This window comes from Cyanistes caeruleus, chromosome Z (assembly GCF_971803275.1).
Source record: "Cyanistes caeruleus chromosome Z, bCyaCae1.hap1.1, whole genome shotgun sequence".
NCBI lineage: Eukaryota > Metazoa > Chordata > Aves > Passeriformes > Paridae > Cyanistes > Cyanistes caeruleus.
Window position 1 is genome coordinate 45,666,828 of NC_141732.1, and position 20,766 is coordinate 45,687,593.

General features: G+C 40.2%; 1 protein-coding gene across 6 annotated transcripts in view; it reads right to left on the reverse strand.

The window, feature by feature from the left end:
• LOC111940839 (TLE family member 4, transcriptional corepressor) overlaps positions 1–20,766 on the reverse strand; it is a 97,776-nt gene that overhangs the window by 37,284 nt on the left and 39,726 nt on the right. For 2 of the 6 annotated variants that reach the window (XM_086866771.1, XM_086866769.1), the window contains 2 exons: positions 6,147–6,351; positions 5,725–5,741 (listed from right to left, as the gene is read on the reverse strand). In XM_086866771.1, coding sequence (XP_086722897.1) covers positions 5,725–5,741; positions 6,147–6,351 — 222 coding nt within the window. Of the gene's footprint in view, positions 1–5,724; positions 5,742–6,128; positions 6,352–20,766 lie in introns of all 6 variants that reach the window. The other 4 variants (XM_086866773.1, XM_086866772.1, XM_086866770.1 and 1 more) reach the window with 3 other exon arrangements.

The following is a 20,766-nucleotide window of genomic DNA, read 5'->3' on the forward strand; positions in this document are numbered from 1 at the left end:
GTGCAGGATAAGAGGACAGCATATCACTAATAGACAGAAGTGGGTACAAAGCTAGTGGGTAAAAGAGGTTAAGCCATTAAAACTGGCAGAAGCAGCTAATTAATTCTTTGATACCAGAGTATATGCTGTTACTTTCATATGAATAGGAGTATTCTACTCTAAACTTCCCAGATGACTTCCTGAAAAAGACTAAAGATGTGATACTGCATGAATGAAAGAAATTTAAAACTCAGGCTGGGGGGGAGAAAAGAAGAAAAAAACACAGCAGTGAGATATACACCCGAGGTTTAGTTTCATGTTCCAGAAGTCTTTTAAATACCACAGGGCTTGAATGACATACTACAAGTTTAGCCATGAAAAGGTTATTAAGAAAAAAAAAAGCAACGCCAAAAAATCAGCTCCATAAGATAGACTGAGACAACAAACAGGACCTTGCTAATTAATATTTGTTCTGCTTCAGCAGGCAGTTACTGGACGAGACTGCAACAAACAAGCATGTCTCACCCAATCACATCATTAATCCACTCACGTTCACCACCTGAGGACCAGCTATGCCCCACAGATATTTATTCATCTGTTCCACAAACAAACAATTACAACACATTTTCTGGAATTAGGGCACCTGTTACACTCAGCACAGCTTACACGCCCAGAGGCAGATATCAATTAATACTGAAAAAATTACTGTATCAGAAGCCAACAGAAGTTACTCATTACTATTTGGTAATGCTACTCCCAAAACACCCATGAACATCAAAAATGCCAACTCTTGCAGAGCAGTGTTGTTAAATCTGCTCTGTTTAAAACTACCACTTCATCATAACAGAAAGCAAAATACATGCAATGCTTCATTCCTGAATGGCAGAAGGTACAAACAGAATCCATGACAAGAGTCTGAAATGTCTGGATTTTAACAAGCCTGTGAAGTGCTTTTTAGCTGAATGGTGATTAATTGGCCAAATGACAAAATGATCAGGAAACAAGTCCTGCAAATATCTTTAAGTTTGTAACAGGTAACCACATTTTTTTGGCTTGTTTAATGCACACTGAATGCAGAGACATTTGGCAGGACACTCACGCCTCTAGAGGACGTCCCATTTAAAAAAACCTGACAATTAGGACAAAGTCCACAGAATACATAATTATTGTATTGAATATATATTTATTTATTATAGATTGTATTAATTATGAATAATATTTACATTTATATATTTATTAAATGTATATATCTATTTATTATAAACATTGTATGCAGCTTATGTGGTGTTCCTCTATCAGCAGAAGAACTAGATCAGCAACATAATTACATCCGGTAATATTCAGAAGTCTTATATTATATGTTGGGGCATTTTTATTTTAAAGTCTCTTGTACTTTATAGAAGTGTATTCACACAACTCCTCCAAGCATCAGGTTACTCACAGATTCAGGAGTAAGCAGCCTACTCTTACAACTGAAAAAGGTCTAAACACTTAGTAGTGGCTACTAGTAGCTTGAGAAGCATTGGAGCACCTGCTATCACAAATGTAAATGGAAAGGGGGAATTGCATCCATCCACTTTCCCTGTATCACCCATATGTGTAATTATTAGCTTTCACACACATTAGGGCAAAAGTAATTTTATTTCTAAATTCAACTCAATTTGCTCTGACAGACTTCTCCCAATTCACCAGCACGTTGGCCAGAAATCCACCCCAAAGCTACATATGATGCATTATTTTAGATCTTCTCTTCTAAAATCCTTTATTTTTGTTCCCCCCCAGAGGAATCTCAAACTTGTGAATTTACTTCTGTCACAAGACTGCAATTTTCAATTATTGGCACTTGTTGCTGCTGAAACAGATCAAAATAAAAAAGGCTTCATCACTTTGGCAAATCTTACTATAAGCACAGTCTTCTGCCCCAAATAATTTAAAAATCAGATAAAGAAAAAAAAAACCCAAACAACCAAAAAACATCCCAAAGAAACAAACCAACTAACCCCAGAAGAAAGGCGTAACAGGTACTTAAAGAACAAGAGATCTACATTAGAAGTGATAAAAAGTTCATACATGTTGGATCTTGTGCCTGAATTCACATGTTTCAGAAGACTCTGTGGTTCTTAAACAATCTGCTCAGGGACATCCAGGCTACCTCTGGCAGGCCCACAACCCAGCCAGCATCTGGGAGCTCCTTCATTCCATTTGCTGAGAGTTATGAGAAGAGAGTGCTAGCACTACACTGCTTTCTGTCAGGTGGAGTTTTTTTACACAAGATGTTTCCATAGCTTCTCCAAAGGGAATGCATTAGAAAAAGAACTTTGTTAGGCACCAGGGAAACTTTTGCCACATTTGTCCCAGAGATGGTACCAGGGCTGGAAAGATGGGCATGCCCCCTGCACCAAGAGTTCTCACAGGAGGTGGAAAAAAGCTTGTGCAGTGCAATTAGGAAGGAAGAATCCACTGAAAATAATAATACTTTTTCTTTTTTCCTCCTTAAAAATAAAAAATAACTTTTACAGCTTTGAAAAGGAGATACACCAAGTCCTCAGTGAAAAGTTGTTCAGTTAACTGCAGAGCTGTTTGTCTTTCTATTGCAGTTTGAGCACAGCCCTGGCACATGCCACCCTTCCTTCCTTTTGTCCACTCCACAGCCTTGCCACTGCATAAAGAGCACTCCCATGACCCAGTTTACTGCATTTAGAATTTTCCCACACTTCAAACCTTGCAAAGAATTTGGAGGACTGGATCCAAGAAGAAATCAAAGAGCTCTCAAAGCTGCCCTTCTCCACAGAGCTTGCTGTGTCAATGCTGATCTACTATTTAGGAACAGCTCCTGGACAATCTAATGTTACCTGAAGGTGACCGCTCAGTTTCATCAGTGAACTGCTCACTCCAGGGAGGTGCTGGGCAAGATCAGGCATAACACATTTGCTAGAGTGATGCAAACTGTCTTTTCCCTGGACTGAGCTAAGAGGAGAGTCACGACCAGCACAGCTAGAGACATCAAGTTTCAGTAAGAAAACTGCTCAGCAAATCCAAAGCGCTGTAAGTGGTGGCAAGAAACGGGTCATTTCAGCCAAATTCCTTTCTTTGTACAAATGGGCACTGTACCTTTGTTATCAGAATTGCACACTAAAGCGTAAATTTACACTTCATGAGCTATTTTAAAATCCACCCTGCTTAATAATCTATATCAGCAAGAAAACACTTTAAAGTGTCTCTCACAATTAAACCCAGGCACAACCTTATATAAATCAAAATTTTGCTACCATATCAAAACGTTACACTGGGGCTGTATAACATTGCCCATATCCTCATTACATGCTACACTAATTACTACCAGCAGATTCAGAATTTTCTGCACATTAGAGGCTTTTAGAGGAGCTATAAAAAATTTCAGGCATCATTAATTTAAATTTGTATTGAAATTTCCTTTTGACAGATGGCCAAAAATTACTTACTATTTAGAGTACCAGAGTCTGCCTGTTTGCACATTGGAAGAGGAAAGGGAAAAATTAAAAGGAAGAAGGAAATTTATGTCACGTTCATTACCTGTTAAATGTTAAGGAGCATTATCCTGCATGAATAAATTATTTCATACAAGCACACAGACTCCAGCTGGTTCTGGCTGACAAAAACTGTCTCAAGTCACACAGCAGACAATCATAAAAAGCCTCTCTTAACCAGGAACCACTTAAGGGAGGAGGGATCGATTGAACAAGCGACTAACTGCTACTCTGGGCATCACTGAAAACATTTAAGGAAATTAGCAAACTATTTCACCTTGCAAAGCTGGCAGTAAGCCCCATAAAGCTGACACACAAGCCAATTCACAATCTGAGTACCATGCAAGACAAACATCTACTTATCATTTCAAAGTAAACTGCATGAAGTAGATGCCCTTCTTTTCTTCTGGAAGCTGTATGAGTATCAGCACTTTTGAATCAATCCCAGACAAAATTGGCCTTTTCAGTACAAATGCTCCACCTAACATCCATGCCGGCATAAACACCCCAACGCCTCACAAGTGTTACAGAAACATGACTAGTATGTATCATTTAGAAACAGTGAATGACATATATTAGCAGTTCTCCTCAGTCACTTTCTTGAATGAAATCATCATGGTTCCAATTGTACAGGTAAGCAAACTCACTCAAGAAACCACATGGGTTGTGCTCTCACAGTTAGGTGTCTGCATTTGTTAGAGTGCAGGAAAAAGGAAAATGGACTAAACTTAAGTGTTCACAGTTAAGAGTGGGTATTCTAGGGAAATGGTCATTAATGTGTGCTCCCGCCTTGTCACATAAAGCAGTAATAGCAGTTTCCAGCCCTCATGACAAAGAGGCTGAAGTGAAATCCAACATGCTGTTGTCTTATGTTGGCAGATAGACAGCTTCAGTGCCTTTGCTGCTCACAGTGAAAACTGTCAGTTCCTGTCAGCTCCTGGTTGTTATGCAGAGCCATGTGTATAACAGCAAAACTGACAACTATTGGCTCAGTTGCGCTTGGCTGGGGCATGTCAGGAGTGCCAGTGGCAGAATGGGTGTGCTGGGATAGGCTGCAGGACACGTCCCCACCTGTAGATGCCAAGGAACAAAGGTGTCAGTCCTCAAGTCAGCCCTGGATGGACAAGTCTCTGGTGGGGTCAAAGCCTGTGCCCAGAACCATATCAAGGTTCTCCCAGAACCATCAAGGTTTTCCCAACACCATCAAGGGCACACCAGTAGTATCTCCCTGACAAGATCTTGCTGATCTTGTCTAATGCACGTCAGACTCTCGCTGTGAATATCTCTTCCATCACTTCTCAAACCCCAAAAATACATCTTCCAGAAAAAAGCACCACTAGAAACTTGACAAACTCTTTCTAAGTGCTCAATAAGGTTGGTGTAGGTCTTGCCATTTATAAGAGAAGCGAATCTTCCTTTTCATACTCAGCAGCACCTAATAAAGCTTGATCTCGTGTTTCTGAAAACCATGCAAACTAGGAGAGCAGACCCATCAAGGAAGATGGGCTAACATACATCTCTCCAACTGCAGCATTAAAACCCCAGGAGTCCTTGAGAAGCACTGGTGGCTATCAGTATGTCACTGAACCCTACTTGTATCTACTACTGAATGCTCAAAATTAGACAAGTGGCAAGGTATGTTATTACATCTACTTATGAACACCACTCTACACAGGATACAGGCATGCTGCAGAGTCACTTGGAACCTGAAAACTGATTTTTGGAAAAGAAAGGCAGAATCCTCGGTGCAAGCTTCAGTACCACGTTCATCAGGGTAGAGGGAAGGGCAGCTCACTCCTTTCCAACTACAGGGCAGTAGTCAGCACCTCACGTCTCCCCCTGTGAGCAACAGAGCTCTCCTTCCTCAACTGCATTATAAGGAAATATCAGAATTACAATTTACAGCCTCCAAATTAATTAAGACTACAGGCTTATTCTTTCTGTCTCAAAAGCCTGGACACAGACCTCGGGCAGACCTTTCTTTCCATCCAAGAACAGCCCCAATGCTGTTCCAGTAAACTCACTGGTCGACCTGTTGCTTGCAATCCTAGCTGCCCCACTACCAGCCATAGCCTGAATGTGACACACAGGCTAGGCAAGGTGCTGCCAGCCAGCACAAGCATCACAACCCAGTTTCATTCTGTGAGTTCTTCCACCACTCCGTGCCGCACTTCAGAAAAATGCAGCGTTCACGCAGCTCTGCTGAGCTACCCTTTACACCTACGGAATGGAATCCTACCTTGATGGAGTCTCTGTCTGCATGCAGAGCAGCCCCCGTGCGTAAGGAGGGGGAGATATGGTGGCAGGGGATGGGCATGTGGGGGAAGAGAGAAGGAGAAAAGTACTAGTTAGTTTACATAAAATTATACATTTATCATACTCTGAAGAAAGAATCCTGATGTCTGTTAAATAATAAATTGCACAGATGTTAACTTTTCTGTACAGTTAATTATTAATGCTGTACAGCCAGATTTATAAAACTGGATTTCTAGCATTTGAACACAATTTCTGGCTACTGCTAGATAATAAACACTAAAGTAATTAGCTAGGAACTCTTCTGAAAATTCCTCCCCTCTCCCTCCCCTTTGCTTGCTTTAAACAGGATAATTTAAAAAAGAAAAGAAGGGAAACAAAACCACACACTCCTCTGGCAGCGCCTACCTCTTTGGTGATCGTTATCATGGTGCTTCTTCTCGTCTTTAATTGGGAGGTGGGACTGCCCCCCCAGTGCACTGGAGAGTGCCAGGAGACCAGCACTGCTGCCAATGGGTGGGATGGCTGGAGGCTGCAAGCCTGAGGGGTGCGGAGTGAGCGGCACGGGAAGACCATGTCCATGTGACAAGTGCTGGGCCTGGAGTTGTTGCTGCTGTGAAAAACAGAACACAGATATTGAATTTGTTCAGGGAGCTGGGGATTGTCTGATTGATCACCTGCATCAGCTGTGACTGATCAGACCAATCAATGCATCTGATCGATTCAAGATATCAATGCTCACAAACATCCTGGTGCCTTAATAATGTCTAGATGTTTGGACACAACATATTTGGTAAAACTCAGACCGAACTGGAAAACAACAATGACAAAAATGAAAAAATAAAAAGAAGAGAGCAAATGAATGTTACCATTTTGGTGAATTGTTTATTTTTTTGGCAGAGGTATTATGCTTTTCTCTTCCTAGTAGAAAAACATCATGTACACACCTAATCAAAACATATGTAACTGTAAAAGCAGTTATATAATGAAAAAAAAGCTGAAAATTGAGAAAATTAGTGTTAAACAGTTCTCCCAGAGCTACTGCACAGCATGCAGTGAAAGTTAATTTGAAAGAGAAAACCTGAATTAACAATCCAGAAAAGGAAACTGGTTGCAGCCACCGTTTTAAGCCCTTTAAGTGTCCTCAGCGGTACTTGAGCAAATTACTAAAGAAAATCTAATGTAGCAAGGCTTGGGTCCTCCTGTAGGCTTGCTCAATAATGCTGAAATAATTGGGCACTCTGTGCACGTTTAGTGATGCTCGAATGAAAAGCTAGAGGCCTGCCCTTGTACTCTTCTCTAGCTGCTGACTCTGTGTTGTGACAGGTTTATTTGAGTGGGACTGTGATGCATGCACCAGTAACTGCACTGACAAGAGTTTAAAGTCATTTTTACCAGTACACTGGCAACACACAGAGAAAGCCCTTGAGAGGTTTGAATTGGAGTGCTTGACCTCAACCAGGGCTGCATCAAGCTCTGTGCTATATTAACCACTGTGGTGTAGATAGACTATTGCTATTTGTTAGGAAGGCAGAGGAAAAAAACCCTGAAGAATCAACAACAAAAAGCAAACAGGTGAAAAAGTTTAGTTAAATACATCCCAAGAGAGATCTCTTCAGGTCTAAGGCTTACATACTAGCCATCCAACTAACTTCTGCTCATAGAATAACCAGATTACCTCTGAAATTTTCATTCTCAAGCAGCTATTGCTCAGGGTAAGTCATATCTCTAAGTCCTCTAGGATTGTTCTCTCCCACCTGCACATCTGCACACAGGACTTTAGAAGAAATAAAAACTTAACTTGCTTCGCATAAAAACATTCCATTTTAAACTTCTAAGACTTGAGACCTGACTTATGTAAGGGTGAGCTGAAAGGAAAAGGCTGCAAGTCACAGCACACTAGATAACCCTTGCAGCACACTGCACACATACCTCCCTTGACATCCCACCCCGAAAGTACATATCCTGCTCTTCTGCTTGGAAATAAACCTCATGCAGTGGAATCAGACTGGCAGTGGCATGAACACATCATCTAATCCAGATCAGTGACAGAGCAAGGAGGGCAATAATCTACAAGAAAGCTGTGGGGGAATAAAAATACATAAGAGGGTGGGGAGCAGCCACCAAAATCAAAACCAACCAGACAAAACCCCAGAAAGAACATTGTTCCAAGTAGAAGAAGGAAAGGCCAAGTCTTTTTCCTGCTTGTGAGCCCATATCATTCCAGCAGGTGTTCCTTCTTGTAGAACGTATCAAAGACATTTGGCTTGCATGATGCTCTCACGGCAGTATGCTTAACTCTTCGGAATATTAAATTAACTACAATGAAACAAAGCAAGATAAAATAGTGTATTGTTTAGCTTCAGGGTTTGAATGGGGCTGCCTTACAACAATTTGGCATGTCTGACTTGGGGAGGGAGGAGAAGTACGAGCAAAAGAAAAGGAATGAACAAAATAATCTGTGTTCTGCTACCTGGTTTTGAAAAAGAAATTTCCTATTCCTATTTGAGAATGTGCTATAAACCACTGCAAGAAGATCTCTCTCTGAATCTGCCAGTGGTTTAAAACAAAGACTTTGAGAAGAGCCTGAGAATATCAACAGAGAGCTTTCCACTTGTTAACTATTACACTGTCAACCAAAGAGGAACACTAATTACACACTACTGTACATTCCATACAGATCTGCCTACTGACCTACCCAATTTGCATTATATGACCTCCTCTATTGATACAGGATGGTTTCCAAAGAGCTGGAAGAAAATTGCACTGTGAATGTAATACCCTGTTTTAGTGCTCTTTGTTGGGAATCTCTCTACATAGCTCAGCAAGACAACAGCACAGACTGAAACTCGGATGTACTGAACATCATTAATGACTCTCAGATATAATATGGTCTTTAAGAGAAGTAGCCTAGCAGCTTGAGATCACCCAGAACAGCTGGGCTGGCCCAGTCCCTCTTGGCCAGGAATCAATGTGTTTTCACTGCAAATCTGAATTACAGAGAGCTCTGAAAATAACTGCAGAGAGCGGGGAATTAAAAAACCAAACCCAGAGCCTTCCTGGCATAGAGAACTTTTCTAAAGAGACCAAGCTCTTCCATTAAAAGTAATGGTACGTGAAATCTGGTAAGAACATGGCCTCAGAAGTGACAAAGTGTCATTCACAGCAGAATTTTGACGTCATTAAGTCACATCGTAACAGCAGAAAGAAATGCTTTGGTATGAAAACTAGACTGTTAAATAAATCTAAGCTAACACCCAAGATTCCAGCATAGCCCCAGATGCCCGTGCCATGCAAGGGATAATACTGTTGCATGCTGTTAGACGGGGTGGGAGTAAAATTTCATCAACACAAGAAGGATCGTGGACTAGTACTGCATTGTTACAGGAAAGACTGTGACCTCCTCCAGTACAAGGGGCAATGCTGAATACCAGAAATGAGGCACTGGTGCAAAACCAGAAAGAAAATTCAAGTGAAACACTGGGTAGGTTTTTGTTCACAAAATATAGAAGCAGAAAAGGAAATATAAGTAAATAATCACATCATTAGTGCTGTTTGCTAATAGGCTTAGTTAAAAAGGTAAAGACAAAGTGACATCTCTGACTGCCATTTCCAAACTTTTCAAAACTATTAGCACATTCAGATACCGACACAATGGCAGCTTGACTTTGTTTTTCCATTGCTTATGGGTGTCACTGGTGAGCATTAGGTGGCCTACATACAGCTATTTCTTTAAATGGAAAGGTACATAAAAATGGGCAACTGCTTAGCCCACTGGGGATCAGATTTGTCCTACAAAGTAGTAAGAAAAGGTCATCTCCTGGAGTGATCAAGGAGGAGCAAGACAGCTCATAGTTACTCTCTACACAAAGAAACATTCTACTTTGGAAGAAAGTTTGCACTTGTTTCTGCCTGTAGCATGAATTTAGATCATAAAATCTGACACAATTAAAAAACTTGTAAGGAAAGTCTGAAAATGAGACAACTGAGCAACCACATAATTATTTTTGAAGTTGCTGTAATGCCTTCTCTTCTTCTCCATCTTCTCTTTGTTATCTTTGGTCATGTTATTTATGAACTCTTAGCATGTGTAGCATGTGGTTAACTTCAGACAATCCTATCACAGTTGACTACAGTATGCGTAAAGTCAAGCATACATCTTCAGCATTAATGCATAAAAAGAGAAAACCTGGAAAGGCAGACTTTATGATGCTGTAAATTTTCCAGAATTATTTGAAAATAAAACCAGCAACAGTTAGCTACCAAGAAATACACCCTATGGAATTACAAAATAGATTGCAATGTTTTTAAGGAACATTCAACACACACAAAATATAAGAGCACAGGGTAAACATAGCAATCAGAAAGAAGCCAAAAAAGAAGAGTGCATTCTTCTTAGTAATAAGTTTAGGAAGACAATAATTTAAATCAGCTGAGTAGTAAAAACTGAAGTAAAGCTTTCAAAACACATTAACACATGTCAAATAAAGATAACATCTGGCGGTTACTAATGGCATTTTCTTTTCTGTATATTCTTCTAGGCCATCTAGAGTAAGGAATAAAATAATTACAAAGTGAGATCTACATAAAGAGGTAAAAAGGATTTGCTGAAGGTTTTTATCTGAGTAGTGCTAATTTTTAGAACCACCATTCTAAATGTTGATGCTTAGCTTAATTCTTTTCCCAACACATCTTAAGAGATTAACTTTTAAGTAAAATGTGATAACAAACCCACTAACAAATTAGCTTCGAATGCTCTCTTGTTATAGTCAGCACATTCAAAGCCCATTTTCCTGGAAGAGGTTCAAGTTTTTACTGGATACTTTCCAAGCAGCTCTGTGTTGCAGTAATCTACCACTTTCCTTCTTACAGACCCTGAAAAGTCACAGCCATTACTCAAACAACCTGAACATACTACTCTAACCTGAAGACATTTCTAATGTTAACAAGCTAATGTCTCAAAAAGACACTTTTTTTCATATTTTCAGACATGTTCACTGCTCATACCTGCAACACTGCTGGGACAGGACCTCAAAAAATTTGAATTAAATGGCTTCACTGTTTGTTTGAAATGAGTTAAGTGATGTGGCTGGTTGCTCAGAGTGAATCATTAGTAAGACAGCATACACACAAAACAGAACCCACGATGAAGAGGAAACAAAGACATAAAAACAATGTCTCTAGCAATGTCAGTGGTTTGAAAACCAGCAAAGGCAATTCTTTGGCACACACAGTTACGGGCGTACTTAAGATGATACGAATTTTTATCTATTGTGGCTGTTCGCACCCTTGATGTGATCAGTACTGTTTGTACCTCCTTTGTACTGTTCTCTCTCTGCTGGCAGGTATTTAAAAAAAAAAAAAAAAAAGTTTTTCTGATGTTATGATACAAGACTGCAAAACAACCTACAAAGAGCGTGATACAGCAGTTCCTCCAGTGGAATGGTTCTAGAGCTATATGGATATATATACCATAATGGTATTTGCATATAAAAACAGTGGTCTTGATGTAGAGTAGAACAAACTACTGCCCTTACTCCTCTAAGGGAGAGTGAGCATTTTGAAACTTACTACAGTGCCCAGAATAAAATGAAATATCCTGGTGGGAGTCCTGTTATAGACTACCAAGATGAAGAGGCAGATGAAATATGCTATAAGCAGCTGCCAGAATGCTCATAATCACTGGCCCTTCCTCTTGCAAGTTGAAGTCCCTCATGAGATGTCTGCTGGAAATACAACACAACAGAGAGGAAACAGTCTAGAAGGTTCCTGAAGGAGAATTTCCTGACACAGCAGGGATGAGGGAGACGACAAGGGCTGGTGCCCCACTCGACCTGCTGTTTGTAAACAGACAAGGATTTGTGAGAGAGGTAGTGGTCAGAGGCCATTTTGGCCCAGCCAGCATGGGTTTATGAAGGCACATCCTCCACATCCTGTGGATGTTGCCTACATGGACTTCAGTAAAGCTTTTGACACCTTTTCTCACAGCATTCTCTTGGAAAAACTGGCTCCTCGTGGTATGGATGAGTGCACTCTTTGCTGGGTACAAACTGCCTGGCTGGTTGGGCCCGCAGCACTGGTGAATGGAGTTACACCAGCTGGCAGCCCAGGGCTCCCTGCTGGAGACGGCTCTGCTGAACATCTTCACTAGCAGTCTGGACAAGGGGATTGAGTGTCCCCTCAGTCAGCTGGCAGATGACACCATGCTGTGCAGGAGGGCAGGAAGGCTCAACTGAGGGTTCTTGACTGGATCAATAAGCCAAGGCTAACGATGTAATGCTGAACAAGACCAAGTCACGACAGCCTCATGCAGTGCTACAGGCTGGAGGCAGAGTGGCTGGAGAGCTGACTGGTGGAAAAAGACCTCGGAGTGCTGGTTGACAGCAGCTGAACATGAGCCAACATGTACCCAGGTGGCCAGGAAGGTCAATGGCATCCTGACCTTTATCAGCAACAGTGTGTCCAGCAGGACCAGGGGAGGGGTCATTGCCCTATTCTCCCACTGGTGAGGCCACACCTGGAGTGCTGTGTCCCATTCTGGGCCCCTCAATTCAGGAAGGACATTGAAGTGCTGGAGTGCATCCACAGAAAGGCAACAGAGTAGGTGAAGGGTCTGGAACAAAAGTCCTGTGAGGAGTGGCTAAGGCAGCTGGAGCTGTTTGGAGTGGAGGAAAGGAGGCTCAGGAGATGTTATCACCGTCTACAACAGCCTGAGAAGAAGTTCTAGTGCAGTGGGAGTCAGCCTCTTCTCCTGGGCAACTAGGTATTGGGTGATAGGAAATGGCCTCAAGTTGTGTCAGGGAAGGTTTAGATTGCATATTCGGAAAAACCACTTCACTGAAAACACGGTCATGCATTGGAACAGGCTGCCCATATGGAACCACAATATCTGGAAGCACACAGAAAAACTTCTGGATATGGCACCTGAGAACATGGTTTAATCGTGAACATAGTGGTGTTGGTTGGATTCAATAATCTTGTAGGTCTTTTCCAGCATAAAAAAATTCTGTGATTCTACGAAATGCATCAGCAATTAGTGGAAACTCTAAATGCTCAGATGCAACTGATCTACTAGAAAATTTGGATGTGTCTGTTCACAAAAGGGAATGAATACAGACCTTAAAAATCTAGGAATAAAAATGAAAAATTATGAAAAAGGAGAGAGAATAAGGAGCAGACTAGTAATAATAATGATGATAATAATAATGTCTTTTGGGTTTTTTCCTGAAGATTCAAATGTCATGCTACTTGCTCTCAGATTCAGCAATTTCTGTCTTTGAGGATGCTGATTCCACAGAAGGAATCTACTATGTAGTTTCTTCTACTGAGGAAACTATGGGGGAAGGAAAAGAATCAATAGCTGACATTAATCAGAAGAGAAGCATTTAGAGCTCCTACATAAATAACAAAGAAACCATCAGAATCACATCTCTACAAATTGCTTCAAAGATCTTTTAAGTGATCTAGGAACAAAAAGTCATCTCCCAAATCATATTGTGGAATGAAAGGCAATATATGCAGAGCACATTTCCGTTCTTAATCATATATATGGGAACATCTGTCAGGATATGTTTCACCATTTGTCCTCCCTTCCACTCTCTCAACTATTTTTCACACAGTGAAACAGCATAGACAGAGGACAAAAAATTAATACAGCCTACTAACAAATAAAAGATTCATGGCCAAAAATCGGATATAATCTTAAAAAGGGAAAAAGGCTTTCCCCTGCAAAAGGCTAAGCTCACCTTCCCAAAGAATATTAGAGTTCAGTAGTTCCTCCTGATTGCAGGACTGCATCTCCATTGCAGCATTGCATGCAGCATTGCATCTCCCTCCCTCCACTGGAGGTGGAGGGAGGGAGAATTAAACTCTTAAGAATCATTCTCTATTATCATTTAATAAAGAGCAGAAATTACTACATAAATCACACAACTTAAAACTCTCTTCTTCCTTCTCCCCCATCAATTTCTATCTAAGGTAAAGAAAATCCACATCTGACAGAGAAGACAGGAAGCACAAATAGCAAGCTAAGGGTCTTGCCATGAAGAGTGTCAGTGGCGTGATATACACCTCAACATACCAAACCTCTGCTTCAAAACCTTTTCACACAGACCAGTGCAAAAAATAACAATGGCAGCAAATTGTTGTTTTCTGCTACGCATAAACAGATGGCAAACTATTCACAGTTTGGGACACACTGGTTCAGGTACCTTATTTACCAAATGATCCACTAATGTCCTATCCACAGACACGGGGAAGGGATTTTTTTTCTCCTCTGGACTAACAGTAAAAAGACAGCATATCTGTTGGGACCTTATAAATTTTGGTCCTTTCCTTTAGAAATGAGAGTAACATCTGTGCTTTTCCCAGCAGACTTCTAAATAATCTTCTAGGGTCACCACAGTAAAAAGTTTCTGAAACCCTGGGCTAAAAAGTGAAAAAGTTACCATCTGAGATGTATCACAAATCAAACAATAAAAGCTACAAGTTAAGCAATGGCACTGGTCACAGAGAGATTGAAGCGGCTAAATCTATAAGCAATTCTCTTAGCAGAGCTTTTAAATGTGGCAACCATAATTCACTTCTAAGATTCCTCACAAGGTATGGTTTCAGAGCCATATAATACCAGCATAAGATAGATGCATGTTGTGCATCTCACAGATGTATTTCTCTAATGGATCTTATCAAGTTGATCCTTACCAAGTCAAATTTCTACACAGCCATTACTGAGAAGCAGAGGTTCCTTAACTCTAAGTGCTAACACCACGTTTCATCACGCTTAGAGCACACAAGTACACTCTGTGTTGGATTGCAGCAAGCTGTCTTTTCTTTGGGATAAAAACCTGGGCTGCACAGACTGATCCATTCTTTCCAGCCCATTCTGTGTCTCTAGAGATGTCCATTTCTGCTGCAGCTGCGGTCCTGCGCACAGGACTGCAGTGCCTCCTCTTCTCAGAGGTGAGCAGCCTCTTCCCACAAGTGTTAGGACACGTGGATACTGTTACCTCTCTCCAAGCAGATTTCACTGTGAGATACAGTGTCTGTCTCTTCAATGCAGTGCCCATTAGCCAGGTAACTGAAACTTAGAGTGAATTCTTTTGCTTTAGTGTCGTTTCCCAGTTACAGAGGCTTTGATAAAAGAAGGTCCTGGCAAGGATCAAATCATCTGGATTTAAGCTGCAGCCCCAAGACTGCGGAAGGACCACCTCTTTTTTTTTGCCTTAGCCTCTTTAAAAAGTACAAGCAGCGCTCCCCTGTTTCACAAAGATTCCTTGAGCTAGTTCATCAGTGTTCATCAGTGATGCATTCATATACCCAAGGACATGACTGTGAAGAACTCAACAAGCAATAAGCAAGTAACTGTCTTGCTAATAAAGATCAAACATACCAAAATATCAGACAACGTAAGAACTGAAGACCTCCTAAGTTCCTTCCTGATGGATGGACTCACTCTGTGGAAATACTCTACTTATGCAGTACTTTAGTGTTCCTCCCAGTGAAGCACTAGAGCCCTCACTCCGGTGCTAGATTTAAGACTGAAGACATGAGAAGTACTGAGAAGTACCCACCTGAAGCAATGCAAACATTTAACTGATCTACTCTGTAATACAGTCCTCGTCCTCATTCACTGCTGGAGGCAGCAGCCTATAAAGTGTGGCTGCGAAGAAGTCTAGGTGGCAAATGCATGACCTTGTTTACGTGTGGTATCAGGACTCCTGCAGTATGAAACCACGGTACAATGGCACCTGTTTTTAGGCCATACTGTACAATAAGGGTACCAATTTAAATAGACAGCATTGTCACTGAGTACATAAACATTACTCATTTTACAATCAAGCCGTTTTCAAAAATCAAATTCAAATTTTTTTTTTTTTTTCCAGAGAACTGGTGTAAGACTATCAGCAAAGACAATACACAGCATGTAACAGACCAAGATGGAACACAGCACATCTGTATTTGGTTGACAAAAGCTCCCACTTACTGGAGCACAGACCCCACTGGCAACAGTATTGTCTTCTTTCTACAGTGTGCAGAGTGAAACCATACAACTATAAGTCATAAATAAAATATTGCATATGTTCATGCTACAGAATATCACAAAAATTCTCCACAGGACTCTTCACAGCTGCACTGATTAACCCTAATTTAAAACACAAAGAAGATACAGTGGTCACATAGCTTGGATACCAGGGTTTGTAAAACCTTGAGAAACATGGGAGGCCAAAGCCAGCTCTTCTGTCTGATAAGATCGAGTGTGTGAGGCACAACACTCATGTCATATGCACTTACTTAAGCATAACAAGCAAAGGCCTCTGGCACCAACATATTGGCAGTGAGATGCTGTAAGTGGTCAGCACTTCACACTGCAACACTACTGACTGCTCATACAGTGATAGACCAATATAAATTCAAGTAGCTACCAGAGCTACTGAAAATAGGACAAAAAGCAGGAGACAGTGCCAGCCCACTCAAAGTGTAGCAACAGTACTTAAAATCCATCCTCAGAAATACTGAACCTGGACATTATTTACATTCCAATTAATTCCCTCAAAAATCCCTAAAATGTTAATTTTCAGTTTCTCGAAATGAAGATGCTGCATACGGAAGAGATTTATTTAAAATAGGCCTCACCTTCAAGGCTCTCTCTGGGGCTGGCACATGAGAATAAGGGAACAAGATGGCAAATGCCTCAAAAACACCTCTCCTGTCCCACTTTAACAACCTGTGTACAATATACAGCAGACCACCAGATTGTTCTATACAATTTAAACATCAACCACTGCTTAACACACCTTGAATGAGCAATACAGAAGGGCTGGAGAAACAAAGGACTGTTGTCCCCAAGCTAATAAACACTTGTTCTAACTGCTTGCACGCTCTTGGGCAGGAACAACTTTTCCACACAAACTGTGTGTTCTGGTTCAAGCAGAAAACCCTCACTCTGCCTCACAGCGCCCGCACTCACATGAGCCAGAAACAAGCCACCATCTGAGAGGAGCAGGAGATGCCTCTGCATGTTCAGCAGCATTTGGCATCTGCAGCCCTGGACAAGGCACCACGGCAGTGATGGCAGGCACTGAGGCCAACTCTTCATTTCAAGTTGTGTGTACTCATCTGCACCACACAGCTTTCAAAGGCTTCCGTGCTATTTGCTAAACAGCTGTTGTTCTCCACAGCTGTAAAACAATCATTCTCTTGAAAGCAAACTAAAATTACAGACCTTTTGAGATGGGTCAAACAAGCACACTGGCCTCAAACACAGGGTAGAAATTGTGACAAACAGGGCATTTAAGAAGAAACATTTTAACACAGTAATTATATGTGACAAGACAGAAGGAGTCCTTTCTTCCACTAACTGCCATTTGCTTATTTTTTAAGAAAATAATAAAAGTGGCATAATAAAACAAAATGCTTAAAAATTAAATCAAAGCCATTCTTTTTTTCACTCAGATGTGTAGAATGGTAAAGAAAAAGAATTATTTCAATAATTTCCCTAGTAATACACATAATATTTAAATAGATTTAATAGTGCTGCTCCAAACCAATGAATTATGAGTTTAAAACCTATTAAAATGTAATGTTTTTTTCCTGAGCTGAGGGGAGAGAGATTTAAATTCACTGAATTTTAATATTTCAGCTTGAGCTGCAGGAGGTAGAGAAAGTCCAAATGAACTATTCCATCAGCACCATTCAAGCATGAACATTTTAATCAGTTTTACTTCCTTGGAGTTCTCCAACACAGTTTACGCTGTCATTCTGAAAGCACTTAACACAGAGGGTGTGAAAAACCACCAAGGCTTGTTATTGCCTTCACAATTGATGGCAAATAATTTTGCAGACTTCCTATCATTAAAATGTCACTGCTAAAAATTGAGGTTCAGCATTTCTTGTGCTAAACTGCATTTTCTTTGAACACCATCACATACCTGTTCTTAAGTTTTTGGTACATTTATCTCTCTCCATGTGATAAGCAGGCACACAAGCCTTCATTTCTGCCTTACTACGCAACTGCAGTTGAAAAACTATTTTAAACAGATAAAATTCTTAAAAAGTTACAAGTAAATTCCCTGGTTCCCTTATTAAAATGTAACCATACTCACACAGCATGTTCCAATTGTATAGTATAATGCATTAAAGAAAACAAAACCCAATATTTTAAGAAACTCAGACAAATCAATTTATTAATACAGGAAATGAAAACATCATTCCTAATTAGATCATATTACTGATTTAAGGCTACGATTTGTGTGCTGCTCCAACAGTGCGTTCTCGCAGATTCTATCTAATCTAAAAACACAGCAGCGTGACACATGACAAGATCAACTGGGTATATCATGCTGCTCATCCTGGAACACCCAGCCTGGAAAGCAGCTCTGGATCAGCACCACAGACTGCCTTTAGGAAGAAAGCCACACCACACTGCCCATGGCAAACACCAGAGGCAGACTCTGGATGCCTGCAGATTCACAGTCCTCCTGCAACATCCTTATGATAAACCCGGTTTTGGTTTAGTTTTTCTCACTGCATCTCTCCAGAAGATGATAGATGATATTTAACTTGTTTGAGCCCATCAACAGTTTTAAACTGAACATGACCTGTGAAACAAGTCATTATAACAGTGTTTCATTCCATTAAACATAACTAGTTTATTGTCAGGAGAACAGGCAGTCTCTCTGGGTTCCGGGCTCACTTCAGTATTTTGCATTTAAACTGCACGGATCAGTGATTTGGTTCATTTACCAATGAAGATAGAATAATATTGCAAAGTTAAAAGGTGCTTCATCAGATTCTATTAAATCAGAGCACATTCATACAAAAATATGTACATGTGAAACACAAAGAGAGATATGATCTGTGCACCTTCAATTCTTTTCTTGTGCCACACTCCATTCTGGTAGCATGCACTTTTAACTCAAAGCCACTTTGCTCTGTTTGAACCAAGGGAGTTTAGCATGAGTGAGGTGAACAGAACAGGATGCCTGCAAAACAGAGACTTAAGCTACAGTTTTATTTCAAAAACTCAAATACTGCTTCTGTTTTTATCTGATGCACAGCTCAATGGGTTAAACAATCATTGGAAGTTTTTGAAAATACCACATGTTAAAAGAACACAAACCCTGTCAGACTTACTAAACAGAAAAACTACCTAAGACAACATAATCAGATACATAAGAAAGCCATGATTTCCAATTATGTTCTTTGTTTTATTTTTACTGGTATTCACTTCACAAAATATGACAAGTCTTTTCTATAGCCCCATGCTACATTTTCAAACTTTAAATCTCTCTAAGTGCAGACATAACGCTGTTGTGGGATTCTTGCAACACAATCTTAAGCTTATTAGATAATTTGCATTCCTGTTTGTTCCATCTTTAAAAAATTAATCTCCAAAAGACTGCATGAGATCACTTCTCTTTAAACCTAATGAGTATTCAATTCCAGTCCGTATTACTCCTGTTTTTGATAAAATTAAAGAGGAACACACAGTACTTCCTAAGTCAACATAAAACAGCTGAGTGAAAAAAGGCAACAGAGCACGGTAAAAATCAGGCTTGTGAGGGAGCCAAGGACTAGACAATGCACAAACCCAAAGTCTGATAGTTCAGAGAAGTTTGAGACAGCAGGATTTCAGTCGACATGAAAATGCAAACTTAGACAGGAAGACAAAAGAAAATTTACTTCTGTCTGGTGGGGGGAAGACCAACAGAATCACTGCCAGGCTCTCAGACAAGTGTCTTATCTGTTTAGTGTGGTTTAGTTGTTCATGAAAGCAGGATAAATTTAAGTAACTTGTGAGATTGCCAGTATCTGTAACATCACACACTTTACACTTGCTTCCTTTACTAGAAATCAAATTCTTTTTAGCAGTCTCTGTAATTCAAACAAAGGTGAATGGCAAAACTGTGCACAGGTAGACTGTGAAGCCTATGTGTGTGCACATACACACAAAACCACACACGCACGCAGACACACACACCACAAATGCACATGCAGCACTCATGCATAAAAGCTTTAACAAAGAAGCCAACCTTCAGCCACTTACTTTATGCAAAGAATGTTAATAAAAGGCAATATTTTTGCTTAGGTAATGAAAACTAATTGGGAAATTATTCATTTCCCACTCTCCCCACTGGAGCGTAAAAGACATACAACAAATGTTATTCATGATTCTACACGATGCGCTCTGATTCACCCCCTTCTTTCTAACAGGCACTTCAGAGGAAATAAGGGTTACTCTTTTCCATTTATTATTTCTAATTGACTACCAGTGCTTTCTTGTGGTCAGAGGTATACAAAATAGAGTTAGAAACAGCCTATTAAAAACAAGCTGCAATCAGACCGCTGTTCTAAACTACTGTCAGCAATGATCAGAAAGTCCTGATTTCCTTGTTAAAAGACAGAGGCATAATTGAAGCAATATCTTCACTTCAGATTGATTATTCGGCGACCCTTATCCACATCTTCATTCAGCAATTTGAATTTTAATGAAAGTAAATGGAATAATTAGCATTTCAAAGTGTGTTTGATACACTGAATAAAAAAAGAAAAATACTTTTATGTATAATCTATACACAAAAGAAAAAGCATTTGGGAGGACGCAGAAGATACGAAGTACAGTTGTAGTGTCTTCATTAGAATAACTAAAACAACTGCTTGCTTCAGCTGCATAATTATACAAGAGAATAATGTGTTATTAAGTTATGACTTCTCACCTTTATTTTATGTAGTATGAACAGCCAGGGCTTTCACTGTTATGCCTGTCTCTTCATTTTGTATTTATAAAATACAAAAACTGTGGCTGCCCACACCTATAAAATCTCTGTACTGGGCTAATATCACTGTCACTAAAGGCTTTACAAAAGGGGCTCTACACACCTATATTTATAGATGACTAAGAGCAGGACACCTGAAGGCACAGTGCTGATGAGTTTTTCTTCTGTTGATTTTGGTTTCTTTTCTTTGTTGGTATGTTTGGGTATTTTGGTTTTGGTGGGCACGTTTTGGTTGGTTGGTTCGGTGGGTGGGT